The sequence below is a fragment of the Solanum lycopersicum genome, chromosome 5 (genome assembly GCF_036512215.1).
Source record: "Solanum lycopersicum chromosome 5, SLM_r2.1".
NCBI classification, from domain to species: Eukaryota; Viridiplantae; Streptophyta; class Magnoliopsida; order Solanales; family Solanaceae; genus Solanum; species Solanum lycopersicum.
Window position 1 is genome coordinate 41,417,143 of NC_090804.1, and position 26,530 is coordinate 41,443,672.

At 40.1% G+C, this 26,530-nt stretch overlaps 1 protein-coding gene across 1 annotated transcript; it reads left to right on the plus strand.

Annotated features, from left to right (window-relative positions):
* The first annotated feature begins 639 nt into the window (after nt 1–639).
* On the plus strand, nt 640–1,776 carry LOC138348817 (uncharacterized). Its single transcript, XM_069298399.1, has 2 exons — nt 640–835; nt 1,301–1,776. The coding sequence occupies exons 1-2, from the start codon at nt 640–642 to the stop codon at nt 1,774–1,776; spliced, it is 672 nt and encodes a 223-aa protein (XP_069154500.1).
* The last annotated feature ends 24,754 nt before the right edge of the window (nt 1,777–26,530 follow it).

Sequence of the window (26,530 nt, forward strand, 5' to 3'; positions counted from 1 at the left end):
ATCATTTTTAGGATTAGTAAACCAAGTAAGAGAATAGATACCAAAACTAGCAGAACATTTAAAACCACTATACAAAAAACTCAAAAAAGATGTTGAATATAATTTTGACAACAAAGACAAAGAAGACATAAAAAATATCAAAAAATTGTGCAAAAAATTACCAAAACTATATTTTCCTGATGAAATTAAAACATTTACATATATAATTGAAACAGATTCAAGTGACCACAGTTATGGAGGAGTACTAAAATATAAATATAACAAAGAAAAGATAGAACACTATTGCAGGTATTGCTCAGGATCATATAGAACACCATTGCAGGTATTGCTCAGGATCATATACTGAAGCACAAGCAAAATGGAAAATAAATAGAAAAGAATTATTTGCATTATATAAATGTTTGTTAGCATTTGAACCATATATAGTTTACAATAAATTTATTGTAAGAACAGATAACACATAGGTTAAGTGGTGGATAACCAAAAAGATAGATGATTCAGTTACAACAAAAGAAATAAGAAGATTGATATTAAATATATTGAATTTTACATTTACAATTGAGATTATTAAAACTGACGAGAATCTCATTGCAGACTACCTCTCAAGAGAAAGATACAATGAAAGACCTATTGGCTATAATGACAAATCTATGCCAAAAAATAGAAAAGATAGAAGCAGATGTACAAGATCTGAAAGGAAAAACTAACAGTCAGCAGCATGACTATAAACATGCGGAGCTACGTCGTTCGGCGAACGGTAAACATCCAGAACTAGAAGGAGACGATGGGAAACTCCAAAAAACCCATAACAAAGTTTGTTTAAATACAACTGAAGGTGCGAGCAAAAAAGATAGTGAGAAACCAAAAAATACAAATTTAAACCAACTATTCATAAAATCATTTATCCAAAAACCACAAGTACAGATACCCGTGGAACCACAAACATCCACATATGCAGTTTGTCTACAGAATGACAAAAAGAGATACAACTACATTACGCAGTCCTACATCCAAAACATATAAAAAATCTAGACATATTTAAACTTGAACCCAAGATCTACGCAAACAAAAAACCCCGAAGAAGACTATATAACCCAGAAGTTACAGGGATATAACAAACTTATAGCACAACCTAAAACCAGTCCAAATTTAGTTAAAACATGTTATAGCTATGGACTACTAAATACAGTATATACATATACCGGAGAAGAAATAATTGGAATACCGGAATTACATAGAGCATTTGTGACATATAAGAGAATTACTAAAGAAAACCTATTTTATATAAAATTCTATACAGCACCAGCTAAGATAATATACGAGGAGATAAAGTCGCCAATACAAGTTGTAAAGATAGGCCTGACCAGAGATATGATTATACCGGAAGAGATAGAGAAACAAATCGAGATACTAAAGATAGAAATACCAAACTTTTACACGAATAAAAGAATAATTGGAATAGCAACAATTATACAAGAGTTAGCCAATAATTATTTAAATGGCAATGCTATTTGGAGTTATAATGCACGAGATCAAGTAATGATTTATTCGAACTCCAAAGAGCTAAGGAAATCAGATATGGATGAAGTCCAGCGATGGATTTTGTCATTACTAAAGCCAGAGGAGCAACCAACTACAAGAGCCTTGAAGAAGGAATTTATTTCAGAAGAGTTATTAGTAAGATATTGTAAACTTATCAGCAACAAATACCCAGATAATAGATGCTCCAAGTGTAACGGAGAAGATAACGTAATACCAACAGTTGATTTGGGATAATGACAAAAAAAATAAAGCAAGCTACATCAAAGAAGATTCATACAAGATTAAAAAAAGAAAGAAAGAAAGGAGAGATAGATATCTGTGTATAAAGTAAAGTATTTTGTTTTTAGTGTTTATCGTTTTGTGTCGGCTGAATATCAGCCATATGTAAAAAAGTATTGTAAAAGTATGTCGGCCAATAATAAAAAATAGGCCATTAGTAACAGTAAGTTTTTTGTTTTTTGTGTCGGCCAAATGTAAAAAGGCCAAGTGTAAAGTAAGTGTCGGCCATTTTGGCCAAATGTGTAAAGTTTTTGTGTATAAATATAGGGCTTTCCCTCATTATAAAATCATCCCCCTTTCAAATACATCTCTCTCTCACTCTGAATCCTTTTAATTCCGCTTTTATGACTCCACCAAGGACCCACAAGGGGCCCTAGAAGAGGGACCTTATCTCTTAACTAAGATGTTGCAAGACAGTGTCAAATGACGTCCACAAGGGATGCACAGTCGTTCAATTGATGACCCGTCAACCTTGGGATTCTACTAGACCTTCCAGGCTTAAAAATACTGAGTCTTTGTCTTAAATAAAGGACACCAATAACAAAGCGTCGCTCTATATACAGTTAGTAGACGGTGGCGTCGTTTGGGCCTGCAAATTCCTGGTGCAACTCGACCAAGTTACGGGTGATATGGTAAATTCATCCCAAGTCTTTTAAAGTGTATTGACGATAGTGTTAGGTGTATTTAGGTATTTTATGAGTATTAAAGTTATTAAACCCTCTCTTAGACCCTAATACCTAAATCGAAACCCTTCCCTCCTAAAGTTATTAAGGAATGGTTATCTTCGCTATTGGAAAAATATAATTTGACCTAATTCCCTTAGTTAATGTAGAATTGATATAGAACTTTCTATTGATTGGTTTGGTCCACTTTTTGTGGCGGTGCTTATCTGTGGGATATGATTATGATCATGGACTTGTTGGCATTATTATGTAAATTATAGTAGTATCATGTTAGGTTTTATGTGAAGGTATAAAGTGAAGTTGTTCATATGAAGTAATGTTACTATATGCAAGATGTTATTGCTCAGATGAATGTAAAAAGTAAAGGATGATGTGATATATGTCTGATCTTGTGTAATGGGGATATAATGTGATATAATGTGATGAGATTATATTCTCTTCTAATGGATTTTGAAGATTTTAATATGAGGATGTTGTGTCTTGATAAGTAAACTTAGTTTTCTCTTCTTGATACATGAAAGCTTTTACATTATGAACTCTTGGATTTGGTATACTTAGGTGCCTTCTCCTTGATTTATGAAAGTATATGAATATATAATTCCTTGACTTTGTAGGCTTAGGCACCCTTGTGTTTTACGTATGAATTAACGTATGAATGAAAGTCTAGTATTAGTATACCAAAAGTTGTTGACATTCCTTGAATTATTAAATGAGGTATTCTAGGGTATGTCTTGAACCAGTAGACCTAAGCATGGTGCCCCTTCTGTATGATCCTAGAACCCTAAGCAAATGTAAAACCTTGAATATGAAAAGAAGGTTAAGAATGTGAAACCTTGAATAAGGAAAATAAGGTGAATAAGTAGACTTGAAGGAATAGACCTATATGGTGCCTCTTCTTTAGTGAAATGATGGACTTGGAACTAGGTTGTCCAAAATGGCATGCAACCATCTTTAAGAAAGTCATAAGAGCTATCCTAATAGACCTTGAGTGGCAGCACTAGTGGACCTATTATTGGTATTGGTATTATGACTTGGTAGAATAAAGAAACCTCCTCAAATACCTTTATTTGGACGAAATTACTCTATGAGCAAAGGGTAAAACTGAGCGTATATGCTTGTCCTAGTAGCTATACTTTAGTATGAGACTAGAGTACAAAGAATCCCTTGATATCCCTAAACCATATGCAAACATGGGAAGTTTCCTAGTTCTACCCTTGGAAAGTAGAACACCCTCCGCGGAGTAGGGTTGACTCTGGATTCCATACCTAGCTAGTATGATCCATGTCAGTTAATTGTTGTTCTCAATCATGTGGGATGTTCACCCTAGTATTGGATAGGTTCTACAATGTGTAAAAAGTAGAATGGGATTCTATATAAACATGACATGAGTAGGTCTTAAAGGTGCTAAGTTGAGTTACTTTGGTCTTCCAAGACCATTATGTGAAGTCCCCTAATTGGTTACTTGTCTCTTTAATGGATTTAATGAATAATGTTAACTTAGTAAAAGCATGTTGAATAGAAAGGCTCGTATCTATGGTAGCTTTGAGGATTACATAGGTGTTCTTTCAGAGGGTGTATGGGCGGTCTCTTCATGTTTTACCTAGGTGAGTCTTAAAGTAACCATAGATAGAGGGTCTAAATGATTTAAAGGCTTACTTGATTAATATGAAACTATGTTTTATTGGATGGAAAGGAATATCCTTACTTTGGGTTGTCTTGAGGATCACCTAGGTTCGTGAAGGGTTGTATGGACGATCACTTCATATCTTATTTAGGTGGGTCTTAGGATAACCTTTAGTAGGGGATCTAAATTCTTCAATGGATTCTAAGTGATTATGGTCATGTCTTGTGGATTATTTAACTATTGACTTGGAGGTGATTGTTGACTTTTTGCATGCCTCTTAAAGTCTTATGATGAAGGTTTTAATCAAAATATCATGAAAGCATGTTTCTATACTAAATGTCCGTTTTTCATGGTTTTTGCATGGCTTCCATACTTAGTTCATTATGTGTGATAACCCCTTCTTTTCCCTTTTTTTTTGACTAAAGTGTAGGGATGGAAGTTTTCATATGCCATGGATGATCGATCAATTTCTAAGGGTCGAAGATGAAGTTTTGGTAGTCCTCATAGTTTCAAGGACAAGACCCACATGTTCCTTTTATGTCTTTTAGTCTTGTATGGACTAAGTCCAAAAAGTTGTACTCTAAAGTATAGATGATTTAATAAGACATTGTAAAGGTAGAATGTTTTTATAAGTCTTTTGCTTGCTATTTAATGAAAGTCATCTTTGTGTGTGAAGAAAGTTTTTAATTCTTTCATATTTTGAGTATCGTATAAACTTAATGATATAAGAGGCTTGTATGCAACTTCTCGGAGTCTTGTACGCCGGTAACTTCCTGGAGGTACCTTTGGGTCGTTACACATGAGCTTTGCTTGACTTAAATATCCATAAGGCACCATGTAGGCTCCGCGTCGCGCCCCCAAGATTTTTTTTTGCTTTTTCATTATATAAAAAAGGTTCGACTCATTTTAATTGAAATAACTTGACCTATACACCTTATGACCCGTAAATCAATTGTAATTTTCACTTCTTTCACCCTAAGTAAAATTGTTTTCAATGCTTCTCTCCCTTGGTAAATTTTTTCAATGTTAATATGTAACGCGGAGTCAAGCCCACCTTCTTTCTTGTTTTATTTTCTAGATTTCACAACTCTGTGTATGTACTCTTAGTTAGTATTGTTTGATATTTCTGCTCTTACTTCTGATATTTGTTGTGTTAGGTGAGTAATAAGTGGGAAATTGTTATAAAATGAAATTTCTGGTGATTAAGGTTGTTTTTATGTATTTTGGGTGTTTTTGAAGTTTGAGTAAAAATAGTAAGTGTGACGTGAATGATGGTTGGGAGTGATTCTGTGGATGAAAACATGATTTGACTGCTCGTATGTGAATTTGGTTTAGTCATGTTTGAGAATGTGTGTCGAGTCTTTCATATTGTTGAGTAGATTGTACGGGGTTAATCGGCTGTGAGAGGTGTAAGAAATTGTTGTAGGTTGTCTTTTGCTTAGATTGTACGATTTCTGGAGGTGGATTTGTTACTTGTTATTCTTTATGCGGTCTCATTGATAGTTGTTTGAATATGTATTGAGCCATTGATATACAGTGGTTTCACGGTATTATTAATACTTTTTCCTTAAGTTTAGTGTGTCCAAAAGTCTTTTTGTGCTAATTTTTATATAAGTTTCTCTTTGTTTTGCAGGAAATCTGTCCAAAGCTGAATGCGGAGATTTTGAGCAAAGAAATGCAGAAGAGACCACCTATGGAGCTTATGACGGTCCATCGTGCTTGTGACGGTCCGTAGGTGGCAGCGTAGTGCAGCTGCTGAAGGAAGATGGAGAAGTCTGGCCAAGTGTGGGATTAGGAAGCTTGTGACGGTCCGTCGTGGCTCTAACAGTCCGTCCTGCAGGTTCGTCGTGAAGTTCAAAGAAGTGATCCCAGTACCCAGATTCCAAGAGTTGAAGTGTTTTAGAACGAAGACCCTCGACGGACCGTTGTGCCTATGACAATCTGTCATACTTGCCGTCGATGGGAATGAAGAGAGCAGCAGAAGAAATTGCACAATTATGGGACGACGGAGTCCATGACAGACCGTCGTCACCACGACGGTCCGTCGCGAGATCCGTCGACCCAGCCGCGTTTCGGTAGATTTCCAGCAATTAGAATTCTTGTTTAATTAGGTTTTTGTATTTTTTTTAAATAGTTCGAAAAACCTCATTTTTGAGGTTAGACACCAGATAGTTAGACTACGTATTATTAGGCTTTGTGTATTAGTGTTGGATTTTGAGATTCTTGCAATTGATTTTTGGAGATTAATCAAGCAAACTTTGGATTTTATTCTTACTCATTGAAGTAAGTACATGCATTTGTATTTAATATATTTGAATATTGTGTTTATGTATATGACTAACTAAACTCCATAACTAGGGTTGTGGGAACCATAGGCAAATAATGAGATAAACCTTAACTAAAATAACAATTCTAGATTAGTATCTTGCATGTATTAGTAATTCTTTCGCTTAAAAGTCTTTTTAACGGATGGCCAACGTTAGAACTCACCTTAATGCTACTTGCCGGACCAAGGAGGTAGATAATAGGAAAAGAATTATTAACATAGATTTAGTGTATACTATCTAATAGGCTTGTATTGATTAGTACGAGGTAATAACTTAAGAAAATATCAAATACGATGCTTAATATGAGGTAAGGATAAGGGTTAGGATAGCAACACACGTAGCCAGACCAAGGTGCGGAGTGAGATTTTCTAGATGCCGGACCAAGGAATTAGAAATACATTACTTATCACTTTGTATGCAAGATACTAGGAAAAAATTGTTATAGTTAGAATTATCAAGTTATAAACCTGTGGGGAACACGTAAACCCTAGTTACTTTAATTAATTGATTAAAACCCAACATTCAACCACCAATAATTGCCCTCTCACAATTCTCGAAAGCTCTAAAGTGTTATCTACTAGTGAAAACTGCTACTATGAGTGTCTACCTTGCCACCGAGTACTTGTGCATTTGTTTTTCTCCATTTCTAAGTTATGTGTCTCTAAATTTATACTCATTTATCTTGCCTTTTTGTTTATTAGTTAGTATTATGCTTAGTTCCTCTTCGTCTGTTGTTTACTTTAGACGATTCTCCCTAACCTAGGTTACAAATGTTCGAAATTGCCATGTTTACCACCTTAGACATAGGTGCTTTTGATGCTAGTTTCCTCGGTAGTTGGGTTAGACATATGTAGGTCCAAAACACTACAAGGTTGATGTGGGTTCATAGGGGATGCTTAGGATACCCTTAGTTCTTTCACTGTCATTCAGAACGAGACCCCGATGATGGACCATCGTACCCACGACGGACCATCGCAGGGTCCGTTGCTAAATCCCTAGCCCCCCTGTCCCAACAAACACATGTGACGGATCGTCGTACTCACGACGGTCCGTCCTGCACAACCGTCATGCTAGACAGAGACCCTGTTTCTAAGGGTCTCTCATTTTTTCCCAAGTGTTCCCTAACAGACAATATGTGACGGACCATCGTCTTCATAACGGTCCGTCCTACACAACCGTTCTTGTTGTCAAAGACCCTACTTCTAAGGGTCTCTCATTTTATTCCAAGTGTCCTTCAATGGACACATGTGACGGACCGTCGTACCCACGACGGTTCATCCTGCATGACCGTCATGACGGTCACAAACCCATCTCCTAAGGGTCTCCAAATTTTTTTCTCAAGTGTCCTACGACGGCCATCTACGATGGACCGTCGTGCCTGTGACGGTCCGTCCTGCACATACCGTCGTACCTGTGATGGTCCGATACCGTCATGCTAGTCAGAGACTCTCCATCAGGGTTCTCTATATATACATAGTCTAAGTAAAACACAACGGACCTCACGACGGTCCATCACAGTCACGACAAGCCGTCACCAGGCCTGTCGTGTACAGCAGTGACATACTATTTTTAATGTTTTATTTCGTATGGTTTCGATTGTCTTGTTTGCCACTACTCATACTAATATTGATCCTTTCTAGGTACTATCTACTATGACACCCAAGAAAGACCGAATCTACGCACGCGGGCGATCAAAGTCTGTCGCCCCGTCTGCACGCATGATCATCGGCTGTGATGATGAGCGGGACCCTGAGTATGTGCCCCCAGGTACTTCCACATCTTCCCGTGCTGCACGTGCTCCCAAAGACACATCCAAAAAGGTGGCGTCTGGCATAGCCACTGCCTCCCAGTCTGATGAGGAGCGTACATTGACCGACACACCATCTGGGTCAGCCACAAATGAGGAAGGAGCGTCTGGCTCCTTAGGAATATCCTGGTCCGAGGAAGCCTCTGGCTCTGCTGAGGTTCCCGCACCCGCCACTGCTGCAGCGTCGGCCTCGTCTGATGAGGCTGACAGTTAAGACTCTACATCCGGCTCACCAGCTCAGGTCCCCACTCCAGCCACTGACCAGCCCAACTGGTGGTGTGTCGACGGGCAGTTTCAAGTATACTCCGACGCCAAGTTCCTAACTGATAAAGGAGTGATGACTCGAACACTCACTTTGGAGCGGTGGGTACTTACAGGGAGTCTCCCAACGATGCTGGAGATCCACAACCTCTTCACCAGGCATCGCTTGGAGTGGACAGCACGTCCGTTGGGACGATACAGTGAGGAAATGGTCCGAGAGTTCTACGCATCCTATGTAGCGAATCTCCGATCACAGATCGATAGGCGGGCTGCCCCCACTAAACAAGCCCCACTGGAGCACATCCGCGTCCAGGGTGTGCAGGTTGACATTTCCCTGCCATCCATCCGCCGGTTTCTATACGGCGAGAGTATTGATGCTACTCGGACCCCCCTCACTGCTGAGTTTGACTACCGCTGGCAGATAGTCAAGGATGGCCAGTTCTTGGGCGAGCCAGCACTGAGAGAGACCACAAAGAGGTGGATGGCCCTGCACCTGTCAGTAGATGGAGAGGGTGCCGATTGGGTGACTGAGCCGAAGGGGGCCATCAAGAATTGCAACCTCACGTTCACAACAAAGTTCTTCTGGATGCTTGTCCGTCACTTTCTTTCCCCCACAATTGCTGATAACATCGTTACCTAGGATTGAGCAGTGTTGATGGCAGCGATGATAGCCAGATTCGAGGTGGACTTCGCATGGCTTCTCCAGGCAGTGATACACGAGATGACATTCAAGGTTACTACTACCTACCCTTTCCCGTGCATGACTTTGCCTTTTCCAGGTCCGCAGGTGTACCTATATGGCGCGTAGATCAGCTTAAGACCCCGCAGGGCACTGTAGACGTCGGCCTCATTAGAGATGAGGCCAATGAGTTGGCTCCACGCAGAGGGCCCCATCCAGAGCTGCCCCCACTTGCTGATGATCTTGCTGATACGGTAGCCCAGGCCCACACAGCTACACAGGCGTCCACTGACACTACCCCAGTCGAGTCTATCTCGGGTAGTAGCACAGCCCCGAGCTCCTCTCGCACAACCCCTCTACCGGCAATGGTCCCGCTTGCAAGAGTCCAAAAACTAGAGGCAAAAATGGCCACTCTTCTGCATCATATCCAGCCGTGGATGTAGAGGTCGATTACTGAGTTCGAAGAGCGTTTAGAGAGAAAGATGATGCAGTTTATAGAGCGGAAGATCGTTGAGGTTAACCAGCGCCTGGACGCCTTTGAGTTGAGATTGCTAGCCCGACCAGCCCCTCCGGTGGATGTGTCGATCCTTCAGGCTGCAGTCGACAGTCTTCGTGCAGACATCGACATGATTTTAGAGGCTAGGGTGCCGGAGTCTGAGGCCCCTTCTGTCAAGCCTACTGAGGACACCGTGTTAGCGTCCCTTTTTGCGACTTCTGACATTCCACCACCTCCCCCTCGAGAGACTGCCAAGAGGCGTAGGGGTCGAGTAGAGGACGAGGCGCGAGCACGGCAGAAGGAGCGCCGAGATATAGAGGCTGCGAGGAGAGCCTCCCTTGCTGAGGAGGAGGCGAACCGAATGAGGGCATCGGAGTTAGCGGCTGGGGTGTCTAGCTCCCATACTGTGGAGATAGCTGGAGGCACTACTGATGGTGCGGTTGTTGCTGAGGACACCACTGAGGGTGTCCAGATTGTAGAGGACGTGGGTTCCGGGGAACCGGACCCACTATCTTTCTGATCGACGGCGCTTTGCGCCACAGGTTTGCTTCACGTACCACTCTTGTATTTAGATTTTTATGCATTAGGGATAATTGCATGCCTTTTTGTTGGGGGTGGAGTAAATGGATAGTGAGAGTTAGGGTGAAGTCTGAGTAGCCCAAATTCACTATCCTCTTTTGGGGTTTTCTTGCCTGTGTTCTTTTTCCCCAAAAGAATGATTAATTTTTCTATTGAACCGGTATGTTTATATCTTTTGTGCATAGTTTAAGTCTGAAGCATGAGGGCTAAAATGATATCCTGATAAACTGGAAAATAATGCATGACTAGGCATAATAACTGATAATTGTGTGGCTTTAAGCAAGAAATAGAGTTACACCATTGCATTTCCCTAAGTCTTTAATTCGAACTAGGTGTCTGATAATCTGGTGTAGTGATGAGATGTCAAGTGAGTGTGAGGAAATTTGAATAGTCCACTATTGGTACTGAGCTAGAACTTGCCTGGTTAGTCGTGCTAAAAGTAAGCTGTAATAGACAATTAGGAAATGATCATAGGCCCTTATTCAATAGAGCCCATTTCTAGCCTAAATTAAAGGATCCAAAGAAATTTATCCTTCTTTGATCCAAATAATCTGAGCTTAAAATTACACCTTTCTTTTTCACCCCAACTGATCTTTTCTGGGAACAATGTGTTGGCCCTGGTCCCTCCTTGGACAAGTGCACCTCAGCTTATTCCCAAAGCATAAGTTGAGGGTGGCTTGCATAAACAACCTTCATTATGGCCCTGACCCATCTTTGGGTATTGTGTACCTTGACTCATGGCAAAGCCATGAGTTGAGGGTGGCTACTATGAGGAATGCTCTGGAAAGTGGGGTTGAAAGAACAAATAGAGAGAAAGAACAAAACTAAAGTGACTCAAGAATTAGATGAAAAGAAAAGTAAAGAAAAAAAAAGAATAATACACAAGAAATACAAACAAGAAAAGAAGAGAGTCACTTACACAAATGAAAAAAGAAGAGAAAATAGCAAGGTGAAAGAATATGAGAAACTGGGCGAAATTAAAATGAGAGATAGTGGAAGGTTTAGCCGATATGTCAAGGAGGGCAAAATCACTAAATTATACCAAAATATATCTTACCAGACCCCGAGCCTATGTTACTAGCTAAAAAAAGACCTATTGTGATCCTAAGGGTTGTATAGCGAACTTAAGGCAATGAAAATAAGGGAAAGCTTATGGAAAAAGGGATGACTGAGTGTGACTTTGTTCTGAGAGTGAGAGTTGAAAAGTAATCCTTATACTCAACCTTAAATCATTGTGTGAAAAAGGAGGATTTTGTTTTAAAGTGAGGACACTAGTTGCAATACCAGAATTGTTAGCACCCCGGTGAGAAATTGAAGAGGATAGGAGTTAGTGCGTGGTGAGTCTGTGTCATGTTCTGATCCCACAAAATTCAAGCCTAATAGTGATAGCATGAATAGATATGATGAGATTAATCGGGATTGATAGCCAAATAATTGCAAAGGATAAAACGAGGATACTACTGTACAAAGATTGTGTAGTGAGTCATAGTGCGTCGCTTGACAACAAACAACGAATTTAATTTTAGGGTGGTGATATACCGTGGTTTCACGGTATTATTAATACTTTTTCCTTAAGTTTAGTCTGTCCAAAAGCCTTTTTGTGTTAATTTTTATATACGTTTCTCTTTGTTTTGCATGAAATCTGTCCAAAGCTGAATGTGAAGATTTTGAGCGAAGAAATGCAGAAGAGACATCCTACGGAGCTTATGACGGTCCGTCGTGCTTGTGACGGTCTGTAGGTGGCAGCGTAGTAAAGCTGCTGAAGGAAGATGGGGAAGTCTGACAAAGTGTGGGATTACGAAGCTTGTGACGGTCCGTCGTGGCTTTGACGGTCCGTCCTGCAGGTTCGTTGTGAAGTTCAGAGAAGTGATCCGAGTACCGAGATTCGAAGAGTTGAAGTGTTTTAGAACGAAAACCCTCGACGGAATGTTGTGCCTATGACGGTCCGTCATACTTGCCGTCGAGGGGAATGAACAGAGAAGTAGAAGAAATTGCACAAGTATGGGACGACGGAGTCCACGACGGTCCGTCGTGACCACGACGGTTCGTCGCGAGATCCGTCGACCCTGCCGCGTTTTGGCAGATTTCCAGCAATTAGAATCCTTGTTTAATTAGGTTTTTGTTTTTTTATAAATAGTTCAAAAAACCTCATTTTTGAGGTAAGACACCAGATAGTTAGACTCCGTATTATTAGACTTTGTGTATTAGTGTTGGATTTTGAGGTTTTTGCAATTGATTTTTGGAATTTATTCAAGCAAATTTGGATTTTATTCTTTCTCATTGAAGTAAGTACATGAATTCGTATTTAATATATTTGAATATTGTGTTTCTGGCTATGAGTAACTAAACTCCATATCTAGGGTTGTGGGAACCATAGGCAAATAATGAGATAAACCCTAACTAAAATAAAAATTCTAGATTAGTTTCTTGCATGTATTAATAATTCTTTCACTTAAAAGTCTTTTTAACGGATGGCCAACGTTAGAACTCTCCTTAATGCTACTTGCTGGACCAAGGAGGTAGATAATAGGAAAAGAATTATTAACATAGATTTAGTGTATACTATCTAATAGGCTAGTATTGATTGGTACGAGGTAATAACTTAGTCAAATATCGAATACAATGCTTAATATGAGGTAAGGATAAGGGTTAGGATAGCAACACACGTAGCCGGACCAAGGTGTGGAGTGAGATTTTCTAGATGCCGGACCAAGGATTTAGAAACACATAACTTATCACTTTGCATACAAGATACTAGGAAAGAATTGTTATGGTGAAAATCATCAAGTTATAAACCTGTGGGGAACACGTAAACCCTAGTTACTTTAATTAATTGATTAAAACCCAACATTCAAAGCTGTTAAGTGTCTCTTTCAAGTTCGTTATTTATTTTCACTCATTTAGATAGAACCCCCTCTTTATTGTTTTTACTTTCCAAGGAAGTCATTAACCAAACAATTGTAATAATAGTTTGAAGTTAAGTCTAGACTAATTTCCTCGTGGTAACGATCCCAACCTCACTAGTTAGGTTATTTACTTGACACGACCACTTTACTTCTTATTTGAGAAGTAAGTTTGAGCCTATCAAATTTTGGCGCCGCTGCCGGGGATTTTAGCTTTTAGATTAACTTAAACTTATTACTATAGTTTAGTTGATATCTTTTTTATTTTACTTTGTTTTATTGTTTTTGATTTCTTTTCAGAACTATCCTCCTTGTATGCCAAATCCACGGAGAGGAAGAGAACCCTTGTTTCCCTACGATCAAGAGCTAGAGCGTACACTGCGCAATATGAATCGAAACTTGGGAATAAATGATGAGGATCTGAACCAGAACATCCCAGCTCCGGTTGATGTTCATGGTCAGATGTCACGTGATGCTCTGGGTGAAAATCAACAGAGGGGACAACTCCCCGCTCCACGGCCCCAAGCATAATACAGAGGGTATGATAACATAGCATACTCGGATGGGCCACTTGTCTTGCCCCCTCTACCCACAGGCCATACTTTTGTGGTAACTAGTAGCCTGATTCAAATGCTCACTGCCAGAAGTTTGTTTTCAGGGCTAGCTTCTGAGGATCCACATGCCCATATAGATAAGGTAAGGGCAGTGTGTAAAAGTTGTGTGGGGAGGCCTGATTTGGATCTAAATGTAATAGGTTTCAGAGTGTTTCCTCTCTCACCAACGGGAGAAGCTGCTATATGGTTCACTGAGCTCCCATACAACTCAATCTTCACTTGGAACCAATTAAGAGATGTTTTCTTAGCACGCTACTATCCGGTCTCCAAGAAACTAAACCACAAAGACAAGGTGAACAACATTGTGGCACTACCAGGAGAGTCAGTTAGTAGTTCTTGGGATAGATTCACCTCATTGTTGAGAAGTGTTCCAAATAACCATATAGACGATGAGTCACTGAAGGAATACTTCTATCGGGGACAGGATGATAAAAACAAAGCAGTGTTGGACACTATAGCAGGTGGATCTTATAGAGAATTCCCTTATGCTGAGATTGCTGAAAAACCAGAGAAAATCTCCCAAAATAACAAAGCTTGGAGTACTAGGAAGTCTGATACAGGAAGAAACACCTTAGTAGTGCAGTCCACTCACAACCCAGCCGTAGATGAGATTCGGGAAGAAATGGCTCAAATGAGAACTGAGCTTGGATTGGTACTAAAACATGTCACAGGGGGTGCAGAAAAGATATATGTAGTCAACTACTTGGCTAAGTCACCACCTCCTAATGATGAGTGCTATTATGCGGCGGACACTTATGCAGTAAATGAGCATACGGGGGGTTTCCGACCAAGAGCCCAAGGCTCAAATCAGAATAATTGGCGCCAAGGTCGGAACTATGGTAACTACAACCGTGAGGGTCATTATGTCCGAGATGGAAACAACAACCGCGACAACAACTTTAACAGGGGTAACTATGCTAATAGAAACGATAGGAATGGGCCCTATGTCCCTCCTAAAAATCGTGAAGTTACTCCTAGGGATGGTGGAGATAGTATGGCGCGAGTTGAGGATATGTTGCACAAAATGATGAGGAGGTTCGACACTAGTGATGAACATATTAAAGAGTTGAGGTGTGATTTAGCTAGTATTAGGCAAAAAGTTGATACACATGCAATTTCAATTATCTAGATCGAATTGCAAGTGGCCCAATTATCTGCGACAGTGAACATACGGCAACCGGCACTCTTCCTAGCAACACTATCCAAAATCTAAAGAATGATGTGCACTGTATGGCAATCACTACTCGGGGTTGTAGGCAAACCATTGACCAACCTATCCCATCTACTGAGGAAAATGTGAGAAAGGATAATGATAATGTGGTAAAGGGTAGTGGTGAAGCAGAGGGAAGTAATGGAAAAGATGCAGAAGTACCTATCAAGGTTATTCCCATGCCTAGGCCACCACCACCCTTTCCTCAGAGATTAGTGAAAAAGACCGAGAATGGTAAATATTGGCGCTTCATAACAGTGTTGAAGGAGATCTCTATCAATGTGCCTTTGGTAGATGCTCTAGAACAAATGCCCGGTTATGCCAAATTTATGAAAGATCTGGTCACCAAGAAAAGATCGGTCACTTTTGAGGATGATGATAGATTGCAGCAATGTAGTGCTATTGCTGCAAGATCCCTAGTACAAAAGAAAGAAGATCCGGGTGCGTTCACTATTTCTTGTATAGTTGGGTCATTACATTTTGCGAAAGCATTATGTGATCTGGGGGCAAGCATAAATCTCATGCTCCTCTAAATTTACAAGAAGTTGGGTTCAGGGGATCCAAAACCCACTGCGATGCGGCTAGTGATGGCCGATCAGACAGTGAAAAGGCCCATAGGGATACTCCATGATGTGCTAGTAAAAGTTGAGTCATTCATCTTTCAAGCAGATTTCGTTATTCTTGATTGAGAAATCGATTTTGAAGTGCCTATTATTCTTTGGAGGCCATTCCTTTCTACAGGTAGAGCATTAGTTGATATGGAGAAGGGATAGATGACATTTTGGTTGAATAATGAAGAACCGAAATTCAACATTTGTAGGACCATGAGGCAGAGTGGTGAGCTCCAATCGGTATCTGCCATATCTCACAAAGAAAGGATGAAGAAGGAGACTGAACAGAAAAATGCAAATCAAGAGTTTATGGTTGGGGATTTGGTGCTTGTTGACAGTTCTGGGGTGCCTTGTCTTCCGGGCAAGCTCAAGTCCAAATGGACTGACCCTTACCTGATTACCCAAGTATTCCCTCATGGAGAAGTTAAGTTCAAAGCCAAGGAGGGAATGCAGTTTCAGAGGAATAGAGATTGAATGAAACTCTATTTTAAGCATAAAGCATCGAGGAATGAAGTGATAGAGGCATACAATCTTGATGAAGTCTTAGTAATCAAGGGTCCTCAGTCGTGCCGCGACAGTAAATCAGGCGCTTGTTGGGAGGCAACCCAATACTTATCATCTTTTTAGTAATGGTAGCATTTTTCTACTAATGAGTTTTAAATTTGCAGGCACACCACCAGGAAATTCTGCAGAAAATTACTCTGCAGCAGTCACTGACGGACACAACGACGGACCGTTGCGCCTGCGACAGACCATCGTATGCATCCGCCGTACCAGGTACGTTATCTGTTATTTTGAAACTAGGGAACACGCGATGGAATAAATGACGGGTCATCACAACTGCGACGGACCATCGTCGGGGAACCGTCACGTGATTAATGAGGTATCCCCGACCCGACCCGGCTGGACCCTTTTTCAAAATCAGAACGTTAAAACTCCCCAACCCCTCATTTTACCCCCATTACTTCATTATTTCTCCCATTACTCTTCCCTTCTCAACTTCCACAATCTATTCCTCTATCAACCACCAATCATTGCCCTCTCAAAATTCTCCAAAGCTCTAAAGTGTTATCTACTAGTGAAAACTGCTGTTGTGAGTGTCTACCTTGCCACCGAGTACTTGTGCATTTGTTTTTCTCAATTTCTAAGGTATGTGTCTCTAAATTTATACTCATTTATCTTGGATTTTTGTTTACTAGTTAGTATTTTGCTTAGTTCCTCTTCGTATGTTGTTTACTTTAGACGATTCTCTCTAACCTAGGTTACAAATGTTCGAAATATCCATGTTTACCACCCTAGACATAGGTGCTTTTGCATTGCTTGTTTCCTAGGTAGTTGGGTTAGACATATGTAGGTCAAAAACACTACATGGTTTATGTGGGTTCATCGGGGATGCTTAGGGTACCCTTAGTTCTGTCACTGTCATTCAGAACGAGACCCCGATGATGGACCATCATACTCATGACAGACCGTCGTAGGGTCCGTTGAAAAATCCCTAGCACCCCTGTCCCAACAGACAAATGTGACGGATCATCGTACTCACGACGGTCCGTCCTGGACAACCGTCATGCTGTTTCTAAGGGTCTCTCATTTTTTCCCAAGTGTTCCCCAATGGACACATGTGACGGAACGTCGTCTTCACAATGGTCCGTCCTGCACAACCGTTCTGGTTGTCAGAGACCCTGCTTCTAAGGGTCTCTCATTTTTTTTCCAAGTGTCCTTCAACGGACACATGTGACAGACCTTCGTACCCACGAAGGTACGTCCTGCATGACCGTCATGACGGTCAGAGACCCCTCTCCTAAAGGTCTCCATTTTTTTCTCAAGTGTCCTACGACGGCCATCTACGACAGACCGTCGTGCCTGTGACGGTCCGTCCTGCACATACCGTCATGCTAGTCAGAGAAACTCCTTCAGGGTTCTCTATATATACATAGTCTAAGTAAAACACAGCGGACCTCACGATGGTCCGTCACAGTCACGACGAGCCGTCACTAGGCCCATCGTGTACAGAAATGACATACTATTTTTAATGTTTTATTTTGTATGGTATCGTTTGTCTTGTTTTCCACTACTCGTACTAATATTGATCCTTTGTAGGTACTATCTACTATGGCACCCAAGCAAGACAGAATCTACGCATGCGGGCGATCAAAGTCTGTCGCCCCGTTTGTACGCATGATCATCGGCTTTGATGATGAGCGAGACCCTGAGTATGTGCGCCCAGGCACTTCCACACCTTCCCGTGCTGCACGTGCTCCTTGAGCCACACCAAAAAAGGTGGCGTCCAGCGTAGTCACTGCCTCCCAGTTTGATGAGGAGCGTACACTGACCGGCACACCCTCTGGGTCAGCCACAAATGAGGAAGGAGCGTCTGGCTCCTTCGGAGTATCCTAGTCCGAGGAAGCCTCTGGCTCTACTGAGGTTCCCGCACCTGCCACAGCTGTAGCGTTGGCCTCGTCTGATGAGGGAGACAGTTCAGACTCTACATCCGGCTCACCAGCTCAGGTCCCCACTCCAGCCACTGACCAGCCCAACCGGTGGTGTGTCAACGGGCAGTTTCAAGTATACTCCGACGCCAAGTTCCTGACTGATAAAGGAGTGATGACTTGAACACTAACTTTGGAGCAGCGGGTAGTTACAGGGAGTATCCCAACGATGCCGGAGATCCACAACCTCTTAACCAAGCATCGCATGGAGTGGACAGCACGTCCGTTGGGACAATACAGCGAGGAATTTGTTTCAAAGTTCTATGCATCCTACGTAGCGACTCTCCGATCACAGATCGATAAGCAGGATACCCCCGCTAAACAGGCCCCAATGGAGCAGGTCCAAGTCTAGGGTGTGCAGGTTTACATTTCCCTGCGAGTCATCTGCCGGTTTCTATACAGCGAGAGTATTGATGCTACTCGGACCCCCCTCACAGCTGAGTTTGACTACCGCTAGCAGATAGTCAAGGATGGCCAATTCTTGCGCGAGCCAGCACTGAGAGAGACCACCAAGAGGTGGATGGCCCTGCACCTGTCAGTAGATGGAGAGGGTTCCGATTCGGTGTCTGAGCCGAAGGGGGACATCAAGAAGGCCAACCTCACGTTCACAACAAAGTTCTTGTGGCTACTTGTCCGTCACTGCCTTTCCCCCCACAGTAGCTGATAACATCGTTACCTGGGATCGAGTTGTGTTGATGGCAGCGATGATAGGCGGATTCGAGGTGGACTTCGCATGGCTTCTCCAGGCAGTCATGCACGAGAGGGCATTCAAGGTCACTACTACCTACTCTTTCCCGTGCATGATCTTTGCCCTTTGCAGGTCCGCAGGTGTGCCTATATGGCACGTAGATCAGATTAAGACACCGCAGGGCACTATAGACGTCGACCTCATCAGAGACGAGACCAATGAGTTGGCTCCACACAGAGGGCCCCGTCCAGAGCTGCCCCAACTTGCTGATGATCTTGCTGATACGGTACCCCAGGCCCGCACAGCTACACAGGCGTCAGTGACACTACCCCGGTCGAGTGTATCCCGGGTAGTATCACAGCCTCGAGCTCCTCTCGCACAACCCATCTACCGGCACTGGTCAAAAAACTAGAGGCACAAATCGCCACTCTTCTGCATCATATCCATCTGTGGATGGAGAGGTCGATTACTGAGTCTGAAAAAAGTCTAGAGAGGAAGATGATGCAGTTTACAGAGTGGAAGATCACTGAGGTTAACCAGCGCCTGGACGCCTTTGAGTTGAGAGTGCTAGCCCGACCAGCCCCTCCGGTGGATGTGTCGACTCTTCAGGCTGCAGTGGACAGTCTTCGTGCAGACATCGACACGATTTTAGAGGCTAGGGTGCCGGAGTCTAAGGCCCCTTCTGTCGAGCCTATTGAGGACACTGTGTTAGCGGCCCTTTTTGCGACTTCTGACATTCCACCACCTCCCCCTCGAGAGAGTGCCAAGAGGCGTAGGGGTTGAGTAGAGGACGAGGCGCGAGCACGGAAGAAGGAGCGCCGAGATATAGAGGCTGCGAGGAAAGCCTCCCTTGCTGAGGAGGAGGCGAACCGAATGAGAGCATCTGAGTTAGCGGCTGGGGCGTCTAGCTCCTGCACTATGGAGATAGCCGGAGGCACTACTGATGGTGCGGTTTTTGCTGAGGACACCACTGAGGGTGTCCAGATTGTAGAGGACGTGGGTTCCGTTGAACCGGACTCACCATCTTGCTGATCGAAGGCGCTTTGCCCCACAGGTTTGCTTCACCTACCACTCTTGTATTTAGATTTTTATGCATTGGGGACAATTGCATGCCTTTTTGTTGGGGGTGGGGTAAATGGATAGTGAGTGTTACGGTGAAGTCTGAGTAGCCCAAATTCACTATCCTCTTTTGGGGTTTTCTTGCCTGTGTTCTTTTTCCCCAAAAGACTGATTACTTTTTCTGTTGAACCGGCATGTTTATATCTTTTGTACATAGTTTAAGTCTGAATCATGATGGCTAAAATGATATCCTGATAAACTAGAAAATAATGCATGACTAGGCATAGTAAGTGATAATTGTGTGTCTCTAAGCATGAAATAGAGTTACACCATTGCATTACCCTAAGTCTTTAATTCGAACTAGGTGTCCGATAATCTAGTATAGTGATGAGATGTCAAGTGAGTGTGAGGAAATTTGAATTGTCCACTATTGGTACTGGGCTAGAACTTGCCTGGTTAGTCGTGCTAAAAGTAAGCTGTAATATACAATTAGGAAATGATCATAGGCCCTTATTAATTGTAGCCCAGTTCTAGCCTATATAAAAGGAACCAAATGAAATTTATCCTTCTTTGATCCAAATAATCTGAGCTTAAAATTAGACCTATCTTTTTCACCCCAACTGATCTTTTCTGGGAACAATGTGTTGGTCCTGGTCGCTCCTTGGACATGTGCACCTCAGCTTATGCCCGAAGCATAAGTTGAGGTTGGCTAATGCATAAACAACCATCATTATGGCCCTAACCCAACTTTGGACATTCTGTACCTTGACTCATGGCAAAGACATGAGTTGAGGGTGGCTACTATGAAGAATGCTCTGGAAAGTGGGTTGAAAGAACAAAGAGAGAGAAAGTGAGGGTGTTGATATACCGTGGTTTCACGGTATTATTAATACCTTTTACTTAAGTTTAGTGTGTCCAAAAGCCTTTTTGTGTTAATTTTTATATAAGTTTCTCTTTGTTTAGTAGGAAATCTGTCCAAAGCTGAATGCGGAGATTTTGAGCGAAGAAATGTAGAAGAGACCACCTACGGAGCTTATGACGGTCCGTCGTGCTTGTGACGGTCCGTAGGTGGCAGCGTAGTGCAGTTGCTGAAGGAAGATGGGGAAGTCTGACTAAGTGTGGGATTATGAAGCTTGTGACGGTCCGTCGTGGCTCTGACGGTCCGTCCTGCAGGTTCGTCGTGAAGTTCAGAGAATGGATCCCAGTACCCAAATTCCAAGAGTTGAAGTGTTTTAGAACGAAGACCCTCGACGGACCATTATGCCTATGACGGTCCGTCATACTTGCCGTCGAAGGGAATGAAGAGAGCAGCAGAAGAAATTGCACAAGTATGGGACGACGGAGTCCACGACGGTCCGTCGCGAGATCCGTCGATCCAGCCGCATTTTGGCAGATTTCCACCAATTAGAATCCTTGTTTAATTAGGTTTTTGTTTTTTATAAATAGTTCGAAAAACCTCATTTTTGAGGTTAGACACCAGATAGTTAGACTCCGTATTATTTGAATTTGTGTATTAGTGTTGTATTTTAAGATTCTTGTAATTGATTCTTGGAGATTAATCAAGCAAACTTTGGATTTTATTATTTCTCATTGAAGTAAGTACATGAATTTGTATTTAATATATTTGAATATTGTGTTTATGGCTATGAGTAACTAAACTCCATAACTAGGGTTGTGGGAACCATAGGCAAATAATGAGATAAACCTTAACTAAAATAACAATTCTAGATTAGTATCTTGCATGTATTAATAATTCTTTCGCTTAAAAGTATTTTTAACGGATGGCCAACGTTAGAACTCGCCTTAATGCTACTTGCCGGACCAAGGAGGTAGATAATAAGAAAAGAATTATTAACATAGATTTAGTGTATACTATCTAATAGGCTAGTATTGATTGGTTCGAGGTAATAACTTAGTCAAATATCGAATACGATGCTTAATATGAGGTAAGGATAAGGGTTATAGGATAGCAACACACGTAGCCGGACCAAGGTGCAGAGTGAGATTTTCTAGATGCCGGACCAAGGATTTAGAAATACATAACTTATAACTTTGCATGCAAGATACTAGGAAAGAATTGTTATAGTTAGAATTATCAAGTTATACACCTGTGGGGAACACGTAAACCCTAGTTACTTTGATTAATTTATTAAAATCCAACATTCAAAGCTGTTAAGTCTCTCTTTCATGTTCGTTATTGATTTTCACTCATTTAGAAATAGAAACCCCCCTTTATTGTTTTTACTTTCCAAGGAAGTCATTAACCAAACAATAGTAATAATAGGTTGAAGTTAAGTCTAGACTAATTTCCTCGTGGGAACAATCCCGACAAAATTGACACGACAGCTTTACTTCTTATTTGAGAAGTAAGTTTGAGCGTATCAGCCATAAATAAGCCAAAATTGGCTAATGGGCATTTTGTGATATCTTGAGTAACACTACCTAATAGTTTTGTGGTTATAACTGATTTTGAAATGCCTATCCGATTTGATGAACTTGGTCATTACTTGAGTTATTGTATGTCAATTTTGGGTGTCTGATCATGTAAGATTAGACATTATCCAACTAAGTGTGTGGTGGTATGCGCACACCACCCATATATAGTTTCTTGAATCGTTTTTAAGTTGTTTGGGCTGAATTTTATATATTTTGTAGGTAATCATGTATAGATCCCTAATACCCAGAAGAGAAATTGCCAAACCATGCAAGAAGAAGCGTTGTTGAAGAAACAATATCCCACTAGCGCCTGAAACCCCCAATGGCAAAACTAGGCTTTTTGGAGCTACGGTTGTCACAAAAGAAGGGAAGGCTTGGAATAACTAATGTTGAGGCCTCCTCTTTTTCAGATGTATATATAAATAGGGATAGTCTATTCCATGAGTTACCGCAGATTATGAGGTGTATTAGGGATCTAAGGATGGAGTTTGTCTTTGCTGAACAACAGAACTACAACTTGCACATAGTCCGGTAGTTTTGTGCCATCTTTGCGTAGGAAGAAAGATCCCATTATGTGATTGTATGCGGTGGGAATGTGCCTATCACACCCACACACATAAAGGATATATTTGGTACACTATTACAGGGCTAAACATACGCCCCCATACAAAGCCATCTGATACATTCTATGTTTCCCACATTCTTTGTCTCAATGAACTAAATATAGTGGGAAGAGATGTCATAAATATCGTCCCTACACTCTCATGCTTTAGGAGCCTCATTTTTGGATAAGGTGGTGATGCCTTGTATTATCTCGGACCTACATTTCACCGATAGTAGTGGTAACAAATTATGCTTGGTGTTTGCATTGGTTATTGGAACGAAGATTAACATTGGAGCCATTATAAAATATGTCATATTGCATGTGTGCTTGTGTAACGACCACAAAGTACCCCCTAGAAGTAACATGGCGTACTTGACCTCTCTGAGGTCTTGTACATGGGTCTTAGATTTAATTAAGAACATAGGCATAAAAACTAGTGTAGAATTAAAAAATTTCACAATATAGTCAATAAGAAACTCTTTAACAAAATGTAATAAAATAAAGTCTTGTCAACACAAGCCATCTCAGACGAATCTTATTATCGTAGGGTTACGTTCGTTACATAGAAAAGAAACTCATTTCTAATAAAAAGTCCTTAATATAAAGAAAACTGTCAATATCATCCATGTCCTCAAACATATTAGGAGGTACCAAGAGACTTCAGAGAACAATCTACTTAGCAAGCTTAATCTAAGATCCTCACTTCCTTCCACCAGTACTTGAAGAAATAGAGAAGAATCTAGAGTTAGTATAATTAATGCACTAAGTATGGAAATATGCAAAAACATTCTTTAAAGAGGACATTTTAGTTGACATATGATTTTCATACTATTTTTATGAAACCACATGAATCAAGTGTATAAGATATCATAGAAGTCATCATACACATACAAGGTAATACTTCCGTAATTCTCAACATATAGCCATTTTCATTAAGTAACACATTAGTCATTTGAATCCTCTATGAAAGGTTATCCTAAGACCCACTTGGTAAGACATGAAGATACCGTCCATAAAACCTCTTTAATACACACCTAAGTGATCGTTCAAACTACCAAAGATAAGGATACTTCCTTTTTAATCACAACTCAACAAGTGAACATTCATTACTAGAGGAAACATTCATGCATTTAAGAACGTAATATAAAGACCATTATGTAAGACAACTCGAAGTTACACTAGTATAAAATGAAAGTAGTATCACATAGTACTACATACACATTGCACTTTTGGAATCACGATAGACTAGGCACATCACATTCAGTCATTTACATAGACTTCAAAAACATTAGAGATAAGATGAACATTCTTCATTAACATTATACATAAGTTAAACTTCATTAACATTATATAGTAACCCATTCATATATTACATTACATGGACAAACGAATACTTCCTAAAAATGTCTACACGTAAATTACATAGATGGGGTCCTAGTCCACTACCTACCCTAAGTAGTACACCCTAGGGCTGGCAAGGGGACAGGGAAGGGAACAGGGGGACAGGACGAAGGGGGACGGGGGAAGGGAGAGGGGATTTGATATGGGACAGGGATTGGGGGGACCGGGATTGGGGGTACAAAAATAGGTACCATCCCATCCCACTATATATACGGGATGGAATGGGATTTGGGGGGACGGGGGATTTTTTTTAAATACTTATATATTTGTATTGAAATTACATGTCTTTAGCTAATAAATTTTAAATTTATTTTTTGATTTTCAAATACCAACATAAATTTTCAAGTTTAAAGTTTCAATTTTCAATTTTAATTTTAAACCTTAAAGTTTTAAATTTCAAATTTGAGAAGTTTAAATTTGTAATTCAAACATTTTAAAGTAAAGTAAATATTAATCTTTAAATTAAGTATTTTTAAATTAGTTTAGTACTTTAGTATATATTTAATTGTATATATTAAAATTAAAATGCAAAACAATAATTGTATAAAAAAAACTTGAACGAAAGTTAAAACCTTCAAATTTATTCAATAGAATTTAGAAGTTACAATTAACAAATATTAGTGGAGTAACTAAACTACGCAGCCACCTTCTAGGAAGAGTTCTGTTTCAATAAGTTCTCATACGTAAAACTAATATTTGTTACAGATATTAGATGTGTAACTAATTTTACGCAGCCACCTTCTAGGAAGGGTTCTGTTTCAATTAGTTCTCAAATGAAATCTAAAAATATCCGTTTTCTCCTTTCATATTTAATTCTAATTATCACATCATATAGATGGGGATATCCTCCGGTGTTGGAAAACTTTCTAGAAATTCTTGTGCCTCTAATTCATCATCACTACATTCAATTTGTGTTTTGATCCAACTTGCTTGTCTTTTACTTAACTTTGGCAAATTTTTATTCCTCCTTTCAGCATTGCACCAGTCTCTAAATAAAATTGTTGTTTCCAAATTGTCTTCCGCCAATGAATATAAATGATCACCAATTTGAAACCTTGCAGCACTGAAACCAGCCTCCGATGCAACTGATGAAGCTTGAATAACTAGAACATCACGAACCATTTTGCTCAAAGTTTGAAATGCATCGCTTCGCCTACTCCACCGTCCTAATAAATCTTCATTGCCATCTTTGAATTCTAATACTTCTAAATATTGATTAAGATATTCTTTAAAATCATCACGGTTAGTAGAATTAAGACCATGAAAACTTCTCATATAAGTAGAAATTGGAAGTCACAAATCAATCTCAACATTTGAAGTTTTACAAACTTTATCCTTGAAAATTTTCCGTAGTTCTATATTTTTCATACAACAGTTTTTCTTCTACTTTTATGCTAGACTTAAACGTTTGAAAATTTGAAATTTCTTCCGGTAAAATTTCTAAAGTTTCATAAAAAGTGTCAACAAGGATTTGAACACCTTGTAATTTATAAGCAGGATGAAGTAAAGTAGCCTTTAAAAAAACTTGAGGAATAGGAAAAAAATATTTTTTAAAATTTTTCAATCATACCTTCGGTTGCAACTCTAATTTTTTCTATTTTTTTATATTTACAAAATTGGATTGAAAGAGAACAAATATTTATTAATACGGATGAAATAGTAGGATAAAAAATTCCCGAAAATATGGTAGTAGCATCATCAAAAAGTCTTACAAATTCTAATAGTTTTTTAGTTTCTTCCCAATCTTCATCACAAATTTTATCTAATGGGTCAGCATTATGAGCATTAAAAATCAATTGTATAGGTCTTCTATATTAGTAAGCAACCGAAAGCATTTCGTAAAGAGAATTCCACCTTGTTTTAATATGTTTTGGAATTTTTCTAGGTGACAATTCACATAGAAAACAACGCTCATTAAATTCCCTAATTCTAGCAGCATTGTTTTCATGAAAAATCCAGGTAACAACATATTCAACTTTTCTGCTACCACAATCAAATAATGAAATACCATCTTGTACAACTAAATTTAATATATGTGCAACACATCTAACATGAAAAACATTATTGTCAATTGGACATAATCTATCTTTTAACATTTTAGCAGCGTTTGTATTATTAGATGCATTATCTAATGTGAAAGACATTTTTTTATCTATAATCATGTAATAATATAAAACACTTGAAATATTTGAAGCTAAATATGCACTAGTTTTTTTCTCTATACATAGTTTATAACAT

Coding starts and splice junctions, on each gene's coding strand:
- LOC138348817 (XM_069298399.1), top strand. CDS start 640: ATGACAAATCTATGCCAAAAAATAGAAAAGATAGAAGCAGATGTACAA. Junction 836..1,300: donor TTGTTTAAATACAACTGAAG/GTGCGAGCAAAA, acceptor AATTCTATACAG/CACCAGCTAAGATAATATAC.